At 43.0% G+C, this 12,826-nt stretch overlaps 1 protein-coding gene across 1 annotated transcript in view; it reads right to left on the reverse strand.

The window, feature by feature from the left end:
- LOC134929630 (cytidine monophosphate-N-acetylneuraminic acid hydroxylase-like) overlaps positions 1-12,826 on the reverse strand; it is a 353,512-nt gene that overhangs the window by 53,886 nt on the left and 286,800 nt on the right. The window contains exon 7 of the mRNA XM_063925213.1: positions 6,973-7,054. Coding sequence (XP_063781283.1) covers positions 6,973-7,054 — 82 coding nt within the window. The remainder of the gene's footprint in view (positions 1-6,972; positions 7,055-12,826) is intronic.

A 12,826-nucleotide genomic window follows, 5' to 3' on the forward strand; every position in this document is an offset into this window, starting at 1 on the left:
GGGGTTGTTTGGTAACACTTAGATATGTCCTACTCAATCTAGACTATTTGTGTCCCAATATGCGTCCTTGTTAGGAGAGAATGTCATTTACTGTATATATACCATTTATTCAGTATTCAGTACATCCTTTCCTAAGTCTTCTAAAGAGCATTCATAAAGAGTGCAGGTTAAATTCTTCTGCCTGAAAAATGGCACATTCACTACACTGGTTAGTGCTTATGTGACAATTATAATTATAGACAGTGCTAGTAAACTACAGTATATCAGTGTTTCTCTAAAATTATATTTAATGTGCTTGTGGCTTTAATGAGACTCCCTGTAATCACGTGGGGCAACTATATCAAAAATCATGCCATTTTGGATAGTGAGAGTAAATACCTCCCTCACTCATCAGTGTAAATATTATAAATATATAGCAACTTACTGTGTTCATCAACTGTGCAAGATACTAATGCCCCTCTTGGGGAGGGCACCTTCTATACCACTAGGTTCAATATATCTAGTTTAGGAGAGGATAAATACGTCCCTTTTTAATTATAGGTGACCAGACGATTATAAATTATATAATGCTGGCTTTATTACTGCCTCTGGAGATATAAAACGTATTGCATTGTCTGTGCTAATTGTTCTCAAATGGCACAGGTTCTAAGGTGTTCCCTATAATGTCCATGTATCTGCTGCACAAGTTGATATTGAAAAACTTGATCTATTGGCATTTGTTGAGTTGTATCATAAGTGTCTCCACATGACATCACATATCTGGAGTTAGAGAAGGATAAGTACGTCCCCTTTTAATTATAGATAACCAGACAGTTATAAACTATAAACTAAACGTTGCTGACTTTATTACTGCCTCTGGAGGTATAAATGTACTGGATGGTCAGTGCTAATTATTCTCAAATGGCACAGGTACTGAGATACTTCCTATAATGTCCGTGTATCTGCTACATAAGTTGATAATACAACACTTGTTCTATTGGCATTTGTTAAATTGTATCATAAGTGTCTCCACATGACTGTCAGGTAGCCTCAGAGATTAACTATGAAACATTGTTACATTCCTGTCTGTTTAAACCACAACACTGCTTGTCACTACTTGCTCACTAAACTAGATATACAGCACATGTCTAATGGATTCAGGCAATAGCTATCCTTTCATTAAATTGTGTCAGAGCATCTGGTAATTAATATGGCACTGATTGCATTATCAATAAGCGTTGGGAGGAATACAGATCTCTGTCATATAAAGTTCTGTCTGCCTGCTATTCAATGCTATAAATGCTATTAGAATCTGGCTAATCACATGAATTAGAGCTGGTTATACATTCAATTAATATGTGAGCAAGGACATAGACAACACGCGGACACACGCGTGTTCCGCCGTTACTCTGACAGCTTCGTCAGGGCTGAACCAGAATGCCTCTCCTGGGGCAATGAAGATTGCTCGAACTCTTGTTCTCCTTATGATCCTGAGCACTTTTGGGAACAGCGGAAGTGGAGGGAAGACATACACCGACCGGAACACCCACTGGGCCACTAGCGCATCCACTGCTATTGCTTGAGGGTCTCTCGACCTGGAACAATATTTCTGAAGCTTCTTGTTGAGACGAGATGCCATCATGTCTACTTGAGGAACTCCCCAAAGACTTGTCACCTCTGCGAAGACTTCTTGGTGGAGGACCCACTCTCCTGGATGGAGATCGTGTCTGCTGAGGAAGTCTGCTTCCCAGTTGTCTACTCCCAGAATGAAAATTGCAGACAGAGCCTTTACATGTCTTTTTGCCCAGAGGAGGATCTTCGTCACCTCTGCCATTGCCGCTCTGCTTTTCGTTCCACCCTGCCTGTTTATGTACGCGACTGCTGTTACATTGTCCGACTGGATCTGTACGGAATGATCTTGAAGAAGATGTACAGCTTGTTGAAGGCCGTTGTAAATGGCTCTCAATTCCAGCACGTTTATGTGAAGGCAGGCTTCCTGACTTGACCATTTTCCTTGGAAGCTTTCCCCCTGAGTGACAGCTCCCCAGCCTCGGAAACTTGCATCCGTAGATACCAGGACCCAGTCCTGAATCCCGAACCTGTGACTTTGTATAATTTATGATCCAACCGTGTTGTTGGAGTATTGACAGGGAGAGTGTGATGTTTTGTAACAACTGCTCCCTGGATCTCGCCTTTATCAGGAGATCGTCTAGATAAGGAATTATATTGACTCCTTTTTGACGCAGGAGAACCATCATCTCCGCCATCACCTTGGTGAATACCCTCGGCGCCGCGGAGAGACCGAAAAGTTAATGTCTGGAATTGGTAATGGCAATCCTGAACCGCGAATCTCAGATAAGCCCGGTGAGAAGGATAAATGGGAACATGCAGGTAAGCATCTTTTATGTCTACAGACACCATGTAGTCCCCCTCCTCCAGACTGGAAATCACTGCCCTCAGTGATTCCATTTTGAACTTGAATCGTTTCAAGTAGAGATTCAGATTTTTCAGGTTTAGGATCGGTCTGACCGAGCCGTCCGGCTTCAGAACTACAAAAGGGCTTGAATAAAACCCCTCCCCTTGTTGTGACAAAGGTACCAGGACTATGACCTGATCCTGACATAATTTTTGGATTGCTGCTGTTACTGCTTCCCTTTCTGGAAGAGAAGCTGGCAAGGTCGATTTGAAAAATCGGCATGGGGGAAGTCTTGAAACTCCAGCTTGTATCCCTGGGACACTATTTGCAACACCCAGGGATCCAGGCCAGACAGAATCCAACCTTGGCTGAACAGTTTGAGACATGCCCCCACCCGAGCGGCCTCCCGCAAAGGAGCCCCAGCGTCATGCTGAAGATTTGGCAGAAGTAGGTGTAGACTTCTGCTCCTGGGAACCTGAAGCTGCTGTGGACTTCTTTCCCTTTCCCCTTCCCCTACCCGCAAAGAAGGGGGAACCCTCTCCCTTTTTTGTATTTATTGGGCCGAAAGTACTGCATGTGCGGGTGATATGTCTTTTTTGCCGGTGCAGGCGCAGAGGGCAAAAATGTCGACTTACCTGCGGTAGCCGCCGAGACTAACGCATCCAGTCCATCGCCAAATCAGGCCTCACCTTTATATGGGAGAGCCTCCATATTTCTTTTGGAATCTGCATCCGCGTTCCACTGGTGAATCCCCAACGCAAGCCGAGCCGATACTGCCATGGTAGCGGCTTGTGAACTCAAGAGTCTAATATCTTTCATCGCTTCTAGCATGTATGCGGCAGCGTCTTTGATATTCCCTAACTTAAGGAGTATCTCATCTTTATCAATCGTGTCAATTTCTGATGACACGCTTTCTGACCATTTTTCAATAGCGCTACTCACCCACGCACAAGCAATTGTGGGCCTGAGCAGCGTACCATTGGCAACATAAATGGATTTCAATGTAGTTTCCATCTTTCGGTCAGCCGGCTCTTTTAGTGAAGCCGTGCCAGGTGCAGGGAGAATTACCTTCTTTGTCAACCTGGACAGTGCACTGTCTAACACAGAAGGTGACTCCCTTTTTTCCTGTCCTCCACCGGGAAAGGATAAGCTACTGTATCTGAATTCTCTTGGGAATACAACATTTCTTTTCGGGATTCACCCACATCCCTTCAAAGAGTGTATTAAGCTTGTGGGAAGGAGGGAAAGTGACCTTAGATTTCTTTTCTTTATAGAAATAAGCCTTCTCCTGAGGAACAGGAGTGGCTTCCATGACTTCCAGAACTTCCCTTATAGCCACAATCATATATTGTATATTTTTAGCCAATTTATGATCTATTTCTCTGGAGTCACTATCGTCGACACAAGAATCAGTGTCCGTGTCGGTATCAGTATTCACAATATTCGAAATGGTCTCTTATGTGACCCAGAGGGGTCGCCTGCGGATGGAAGAACAGAGCCCTAAAAAATCACATCCTCCACAGATTTTCTCCAGCACTCAGCATGAGATTCAGACTTATCTAATCTCCTATTGATATGATGCATACTATCACGTATTTCTTTCACCCATGCAGGCTCTTGGTGTGCCGGCAGCGTCACCACACTACACTTCTGTGTCCCTAAAATGGTTTCCTCCGGGGAGGAACTCCCTGCCTCTGACATGTCTTACACACGTGTACAACACACACACAGACACACTGGGACTTATAGGGGACAGACCCACAGTAAAATCTGTCAGAGGGACACAGTTTAGGAGCAGCCAGTTCACAACCCCAGCGCCAGTATCTAATGCCTGTGAACATAGAATGCCCACTGACATGCAGTGCTTTTAACACAGTAAAACACACTTGTAAAGCACCAAATTCGCTTGTGCCCCTTCCTGTTTTGCACCCTGATACTTGTAGTCAGAAGTGAAGGAGGACCAGCGATTTCTCTGCAGCCCGAGGAGAGAGAACATGGCACTGAGCAGTGTTCTGGCTCCCTAAGGAAGAAGCTCCGCCCTTTTTGCCCCCTTTTTGCCAGTTTATAGAGGTGTTTTTGCTGCCCAGGGCGCTCCCCGCGCCCTGCACCCTGCAGTGCCTGTGTGTGTGGGCAGCAATGGCGCGCTGCACTCCCGCCAGCCGCGCTGTACCTCAGCCATCACTTTTCTTGATAGAAGATCTGTCTTCTTCTACTCACCTGTCTTCTGACTTCTGGCTCTGTGAGGGGGTGACAGCGTGCTGTGGGAGTGAGCATATAGACATGGCTAGCGTTCAGTACCCTTCAGGAGCTAATGGTGTCCTGTCAGCCAGAAGCAGAGCCATGAAACTCTTCAGGAAGTTGGTTCCTACTTCTGCCCCCTCAGTCCCACGAAGCAGGGAGACTTTTGCCAGCAGTTCTCCCTGAAAACAAAAAACCTAACATAAGTCTTTTCAGAGAAGCTCAGTAGAGCTCCCCTAGAGTGCATCCAGTATGCCTGGGCACATTTCTAAAACTGAGGTCTGGAGGAGGGGCATAGAGGGAGGAGCCAGTTCACACCCATTGAAAAGTCTTAAGAGTGCCCATGGCTACTGCGAAACCGTCTATACCCCATGGTCATGAAGTGGACCCCAGCATACTTTAGGACGTATGAGAAAAGTAGATATTAACATGTTAAGTTTTTTATTGTTTGAAGCACCTTCAGCACCATAAACTATAAATCTATTATAGAGGATTAATCTTTAGTGGCTGGTTCTTTACGAATTGAAAGTATCAATAATTATATTTGAAGTCTGGTGCAGGATACTAAAATACCACTGTACCCAGAACCAGGGCCGGACTCTGCTCTCTGCTCTTGCCACTCCCTCACCTCCCCTCTTGTCTCCATAGAAATGGAGGCGTGCCGTGAGTCCACGCCCCCAAAACTCACAGCATGCCCCCATGTTCTGATCGCACTTTCCTGCCCATCTCTTCATGGAAGCGGGGGCGTGCCGCGAGTCCATTGCCCTCCTGACTCGTGGCATGCCCCCGACTTTAGTGCACGTGCGCCGTGTACGCACGCACATGCCAGGGCCGAATTCGGACCCCAGCCCGTCCCTTCCCAGAACCAAAGATATCAGCATTCCAGCAGCTAGTCCCTGCTCAAGCTCCACACGCCTAGTGTGTAGTTTTATATTTTCATTGGTGGATTGCTCTGGCTCCTGAACTCTGCTCCCCAAGACCCCAGTACCTCCTGAAAGGTGGGACTCTCTAGTGTTTATCCCATCAAAGGCTAAGAAATCTATTGCCAGGAACTGGAGATATCTGCAGTCAAGCAAGCTGCCCTCCCACTGGAAAATTATGAATATTAAGCCCACTATCCACCCCTCCCCTGCGTATTAAACAACCCCTATCACCCTGGAAGTCATGTACCAGGGCCCCTTCATTAAGCCCAATGCCCCTCTTCTACAATTTAGGGTGGTATTCAATTGTAGTCGGAACTTCCGTCTTGTCGGAAAGACAGCAGTTTCTGACTTTTTTAGGTCGGAAACTATTCCGACCTATTCAATCCCCCTGACATTTTTCCGACTAGTCGGCCAGGGATCCACATGTTTTGTCGGAAGTGCAGCCAAATCCGACAGTTTTAGCCCCGTTTCCGACAATGTCAATCCAACTTTTAAAAAAAGTCGGATTATCATTGTAAGAAACGACCAAATCTTGTTGGATTTGGCCACTCATTGAATATTGCATTGTCAGCATTGAATACACCCCATAGTGTTCTCCCTCCTGCCTCGTCCCCCACCATCTGTGCAGTGAAGGAGTAATTAGCAGAAATGACTGCTCCAGTACCTACATGCTGAGCGCAAGATATAACACCCCCTACCGTTCACGGGATATCAAGGCTGCCGCTGATAGTACTCCACCCCTACCGCTGGAAGATGGGTAGGGGCCCCAGTGTGGCCTACACTGCTGTTAAGATGGCCCTGCCCTGATTTCAATCCCATCAAATACCTTTAAGATGAACTGGAATGGAGATTGCGAGCCAGGCCTTCTTATCCAACATCAGTGCCTGATCTCATAAATGCTTTACAGAATGAATAGACACAAATTCCCACAGAAAAACTCTAAAATCTTGCGAAAAGTCTTCCAAAAAGAGTGAAAGCTGTTATATCTGAAAAAGGGGTACCAACTCTATATTAAAATATATCTATTTGAGTACAATGTCATTATAGTCCCTGGCAGTGTAATGGTCAGGCGTCCAAACACTTTTGTCCATATACTGTGTCTTTCTATATTGATAATTTCTACAAAAGTAGAAAAGGATATTTGGGTAGTTTCCAACCCATCCCAGTACTGTATATAACCCCTTGGTAATGTTTAACAGAAGCATTGTGGAATAAAACTTCCGTACCAGGCTTTGGTAGTTTTACATTAACAGAACATTCCTGTAATCATTAATATTAATCAGTGTAATCTGCTAATACAATGTACTCGTTTTTAAACATATATGGTGATTTGCAATTGCCATTCATACAGTATATAAACATTAATTAGTGATGCTGTACATTTAGTCGAAATAACTTACTGTAGTAAATCATTACCTTTGTACTCTACAATGATGCAAGTGTCCATTTCAGGATGAACTCCATCCATCAAAATCATAAATCTAAGATGCTCATCTACCTAAAACATAAAATATTATACAATTTAGAGCCAGTATTAGTAAAAGGTGCATCTGTTTAAGTTGTGAATAGAAGGAATATTTTCTATTCACATTCTCAACTATTCACAACTAGAAGGAAGTTGTGAATAGAAGGAACATCACTATGAAGGAACTGTGATATAAACAAGTGACAAAAATGATCTGTTGTACAGGGTTACATTTGTTCAGAGTAACTCATGAATGTAATCCCCTAATAGAACAAAAATATTGTAACTGAATATCAATTATTGGATAAGGGGCGCTCCAACAGACCATTTGTAGTATAACATTTGAGAGAAAATAAGCCAGTATTTGGATCACTGTAAATGAAATATAAACTTTATTGAGTACATTTAAAATCAAAGAAGAAAGAAGAGGAAAGAATGTCTCTTTGTTGGCGCACGTAAAGTAATATTAAAATTTAACCTTTATTGGATATATATTAAAATTGTCTAAACACGAAATAAAACAGTACAATACACTAATTATTCCACAGTGATATACATATAACGCACAATAAGTGAATAACTAAATAAAGTGAATTTAATTAAAAACAAGGCTCGCTACCTGTGTTGTATCTAATATTAGGTCAATTTAATTTTATTATAAATCGAAATGCACTAACTTAATTGTCCAATAGTCAAAATGTAATATGTTGGAGAGACTATGGTAAGTCTTATTGGGTTAAGTGTCTAGACCAGCCGTGGCCAACCTGTGGCTCTTGAGCCGCATGCGGCTCTTTCTTTATTCAAATGTGGCTCCCGGCACTCAAAGTCACTTGACCACAACAGATCCTGGAAACTGGTGCACTCCAACCAGACACACAGCAGCACTATGGCGACTGAAAACTGAGGGAGCCAGATACTGGGCTGTAGTGACATATGAGGGTGGGCTGGAGTGACACAAAGGGGAGCTGGCTGGAGGGGCACAGAAGGATCCTGGTAGGAGAGACATAATGGGGGAGCTGACTGGAGTGATACAGGAGGGTGAGGGCTGGAGTGACACAGGAGAATCCTGGCAGAAGAGACACAATGGGGAGCTGACTGGAGTGACACAGGAAGGTGCTGGCTGGAGTGACACATGGGGGAGCTGGCTGGAGTGACACATGGAGGAGATGAAGTGTATAATGTGAATATGGCTTTTTCAATATATTTTATGTGGATCTGGATTCTTAAATTATTTTATGTGGAAGTGTCTTTTTCAATGTATTTTATGTTGATTCTGGCTTTAAAATGTATTTTATGTGGATCTGGCATTTTCATTGTATTTTATACCAAGGGTCTGGCCTATCAGGCACAAGGTCACACCCCATTTTTGCACACACTCCTTCAGCTTGATGTCGGCTCTTTGATGTACCTAACAAGATTTTTTGGCTCTTTGTGCCTGACTGGTTGGCCACCCCTGGTCTAGACAATTGTCCTGTCAATACCCAGAAATTGAGATGCTGAAAGGTGAATGATAGCCACTCAAAGTATGCCGTTGATAGTTCCCAAGTAAACCAGAGACTGTAATAAGTCTACTGAGTTAAATGTCTAGACAGTTGTCCTGTCGGCGCCCAAAAATTAGGGTGCTGACAGCTGAACAAGAGCTACTCGAAGTATATCAATATTGAGAACCCCTTACAAATAGGATTATACCAATGCGTTAATATTCGGAGATTTTGGGTGTGATATCCCTTCTCCAATGTCTTATGTTTATTATAATTGCGTAAACATAACATTACTTCACAGAGTCCTCAGGCATTCTGCAGTGATTTAATTACTATGCGTAACTCATTCACTCATAAGAGTGGTTTATTCCATTGGCATTAAATATTACACAGCTATGTCTGTGCTACTAGTATCCATATATATTATCTACTGTAGCAACATTAAATTCTACTATAGCAACATTAAATTCCACATAACAGATCTTTATTGCTGGCAGATGAGAACGTGTATGTGTAACTTTCTCTGTTACAAAGTAGAGACAATTGTAGCTCTCAACAGATGACTGTATTGTTAACAGGTGCATACACTGTATCTATTAGGATAAGATCACTAGGTCTATTCCCAGTTCCTGAGTATGGTAAACAGGCTGCTTATGTGTTGCTGGTAATTAAATATAGAGTTGAATATAAATGCACCATATGTGAACCAGTTTCTCTACTAATTAATAAATGCTGCAGCTTTTAGGTTGTGCTATTCACAGATACAAACAATATAATAAATTTAATAGGGTCATCCAATTAGCATGCAGTAGGGAAAAATTGCTACCATATATAATCACATGGATATTAACATGCTGTACTGTTATATTGCTCCAGCACTTTTAATTCAGTATGTCATATCAGCAGTAGTATCTCACAGCATTATAGGCAATAAATGCTGCAGCTATTGGATTGTCTCCCTGCAGTAGTTCATGTATATGTATTAATCACAATCCTATAAATAGAATAAGATTGCTGGTATTTGTAGTTACATAACTACCAGCATATTTTGCCAGGGGGAACATTAAATAGTGCCTGCATACACAGCCCCGTTTCTCCTGCCAGTGGTGCACTTGTACAGATATTGGCATGCTATGTTAAGTTAGGTAAGAGTCAGCTTTCTCATATGTTAGTAGGGCAATCATTAAATAATTACAGCCTGCATAACCCAATGTCTCCTAACTGCAGTATTTGCACAGTGATGTATATATACTATTCTAATACATTAATGTATTCATAAGATCAGGTAGCGGCCATGGCGCCGCCGACACGTGTTTCGTTTTAGATTTTCTCTAGGCTAACCCAATGTGGCACAGCAATGTATGCAGCACAGTGTATGCACCTGTTAACAATACAGTCATCTGGGGAGAGCTACAATTGTCTCTACTTTGTAACAGAGAAAGTTACACTTACACATTCTCATCTGCCAGCAATAAAGATTTGTTATGTGGAATTTAATGTTGCTACAGTAGAATTTAATGTTGCTACAGTAGATAATATATATGGATACCAGTAGCACAGACATAGCTGTGTAATATTTAATGCCAAGGGAATAAACCACTCTTATGAGTGAATGAGTTATGCGTAGTAATTAAATCACTGCAGAATGCCTGAGGACTCTGTGAAGTAATGTTATGTTTACGCAATTATAATAAACATACAGTAAGACATTGGAGAAGGGATATCACACCCAAAATATCCGAATATTAACGCATTGGTATAATCCTATTTGTAAGGGGTTCTCAATATTGATATATTTCGAGTAGCTCTTGTTCAGCCGTCAGCACCCTAATTTTTTGGTGCCGACAGGACAACTGTCTAGACCAGCAGAGGCCAACCTGTGGCTCTTGAGCCGCATGTGGCTCTTTCTTTATTCAAATGTGGCTCCCAACACTCTAAATCATGTGACCACAATGGATACAGAAACCGCTGCACTCCAGCCAGACACGCAGCAGCACTACAGGGACTGAAAACTGAAGGAGTCGGATACTAGAGGTGAGACACCCACAAGCAAACAGAGGACACATTAGGGACTGCTGCAATGGCATGAGTTGATGGGGGGGCTGTAGTGATACATGAGGGTGTGCTAGAGTGACACATGGCAGAGCTGGCTGGAAAGACACAGGAGGGTCCTGGCAGGAGTGACACGGGAGGGTGCTGGAAGTAGTGACACATGGAAGAGCTAGCTGGAGTGACATAGGAGGGTAGTGACACATGGGGGAGCTGGAAGTAGTGACATAGGAGGGTGGTAGCAGTAGTGACACATGGGGGAGCTGGAAGTAGTGACATAGGAGGGTGGTAGCAGCAGTGACACATGGGAGAGCTGGCTGGAGTGACAGGAGGGTGTTGACTGGAGTGACACATGGGGGAGCTGAAATTTATTATGTGAATCTGGCTTTTTCAGTTATTTTATGTGAAAGTGGCTTTTTTTTAATGGATCTGGCTTAATTTTTTTTATTTCATGTCGTTCTGGCTTTTTCAATGTATTTTATACCAGGGGTGTGGTCTAGCAGGCACAAGGCCACATTCCATTTTTTGCATGTGTGCCATCGGCTCGCTCTTTGACGTACATAACAAGGTTTTTTGGCTCTTTGTCACCGACTGGTTGGCCACCCCTGGTCTAGACATTTAACTCAGAAGACTTATTACAGTCTCTGGTTTACTTGGGAACTATCAACGGCATACTTTGAGTGGCTATCATTCACCTTTCAGCATCTCAACTTCTGGGTATTGACAGGACAATTGTCTAGACACTTAACCCAATAAAACTTACCATAGTCTCTCCAACATATTACATTTTGACTATTGGACAATTAAGTTAGTGCATTTCGATTTATGATAAAATTAAATTGACCTAATATTAGATACAACACAGGTAGCGAGCCTTGTTTTTAATAAAATTCACTTTATTTAGTTATTCACTTATTGTGTATCATATGTATATCACTGTGGAATAATTTGTGTATTGTACTGTTTTATTTCGTGTTTATACAATTTTAATATATATCCAATAAAGGTTAAATTTTAATATTACTTTACATGCACCAACAAAGAGACATTCTTTCCTCTTCTTTCTTCTTTGTACAATTCAAATATCTCTGTTTGCACTCCCGAATCTTCAGAAATAAGGGATTGACTCTTTGATAGATACTAATCGGGGTTTTTCTTTCTAATATTTAGCTGGTGCAGAGCATACCCCATTTCCCTTCCCCTTTATACATTTAAAATCAGTAAATTATCAGAATATGCAGCAAAATATCTGTCAAATAAAGTATGAAGAATGTCTGATAGATATAAAGTGACTTTAAAAAGTATTAAACTGTCAGCTGTGTGCCTCTATTGTCTTTAGTTATTGTTGTTAAAGTAAAACCTTCATAAATTATGCCAAAAAGGAACAAAAATATTGGTATTTTGTAGATGTTTAAATCTCATTCAAAATTATAGTGATCATCCTATGGGGTTGGAGCTCAGGTGGGAGGCCAGCGGTCAGAATACCAATCACTGGATCCCGCTGTTTAGAATCCCTACAGGGGTCGGGAAGCACGCTACCCCTCACCCTCCCTTACTGCAGCCAAAACCTAACCCCACCTCCCTGAAGTCTAATCCTAATCCCCCCCCCCCTGCCCGCAGCCTAACCCTCCGACTCCCCCCGCAGCCCAAACCTTCAGCCCCTCACCCCCACCACTTGGCTTACAACTCCAGTCATTCTGGTCATGACTTGATCAGGATCCCGGCTGTCGAGATGCCTGCACTGGCATTGTGATCCTATTCGAGATGCTGGTGCCGGCATTCTGATCAGTGTCTGGATTCCAGTGTTGGTATTTTGACAGGTCCATTCTGATCAGTGTCAGGATTTCGGTGTCAGTATTTAAACAGTAGGGATCCTGACTGGATCCCATCCTATGTAGTGATGGAATACATATGTAAACCTGGCTGATCCCGACTGCAGCATCCCGCTAGGCCGAATTCCGGCAGCGAAAGCAGCGAGTCCCGTCGCGGGCTCGCTGTGCACAACACTCTTTGGGTTTGGTGGCTCGTTGAGCTTGCTGCAGGATCTATTCCCACTCGGGTGGTGGCGTGGACCCACCACCCGAGTGGGAATACCGAGCTGCGGTCAGGATTTCGGCCACAGGCATTTAACCGGCTTGTTGAGATTCTGGCATCGGTATTCTGACTGCTGGGATCCCGACAGCTGGTAAATTAATGGCATCCCGTAATGATATACTGTATACACTTGGTCTACATCTATAAGACCCACAGGTTTAACACAGTGTTAGTTTATTGC

This window comes from Pseudophryne corroboree, chromosome 5 (assembly GCF_028390025.1).
Source record: "Pseudophryne corroboree isolate aPseCor3 chromosome 5, aPseCor3.hap2, whole genome shotgun sequence".
Lineage (NCBI taxonomy): Eukaryota > Metazoa > Chordata > Amphibia > Anura > Myobatrachidae > Pseudophryne > Pseudophryne corroboree.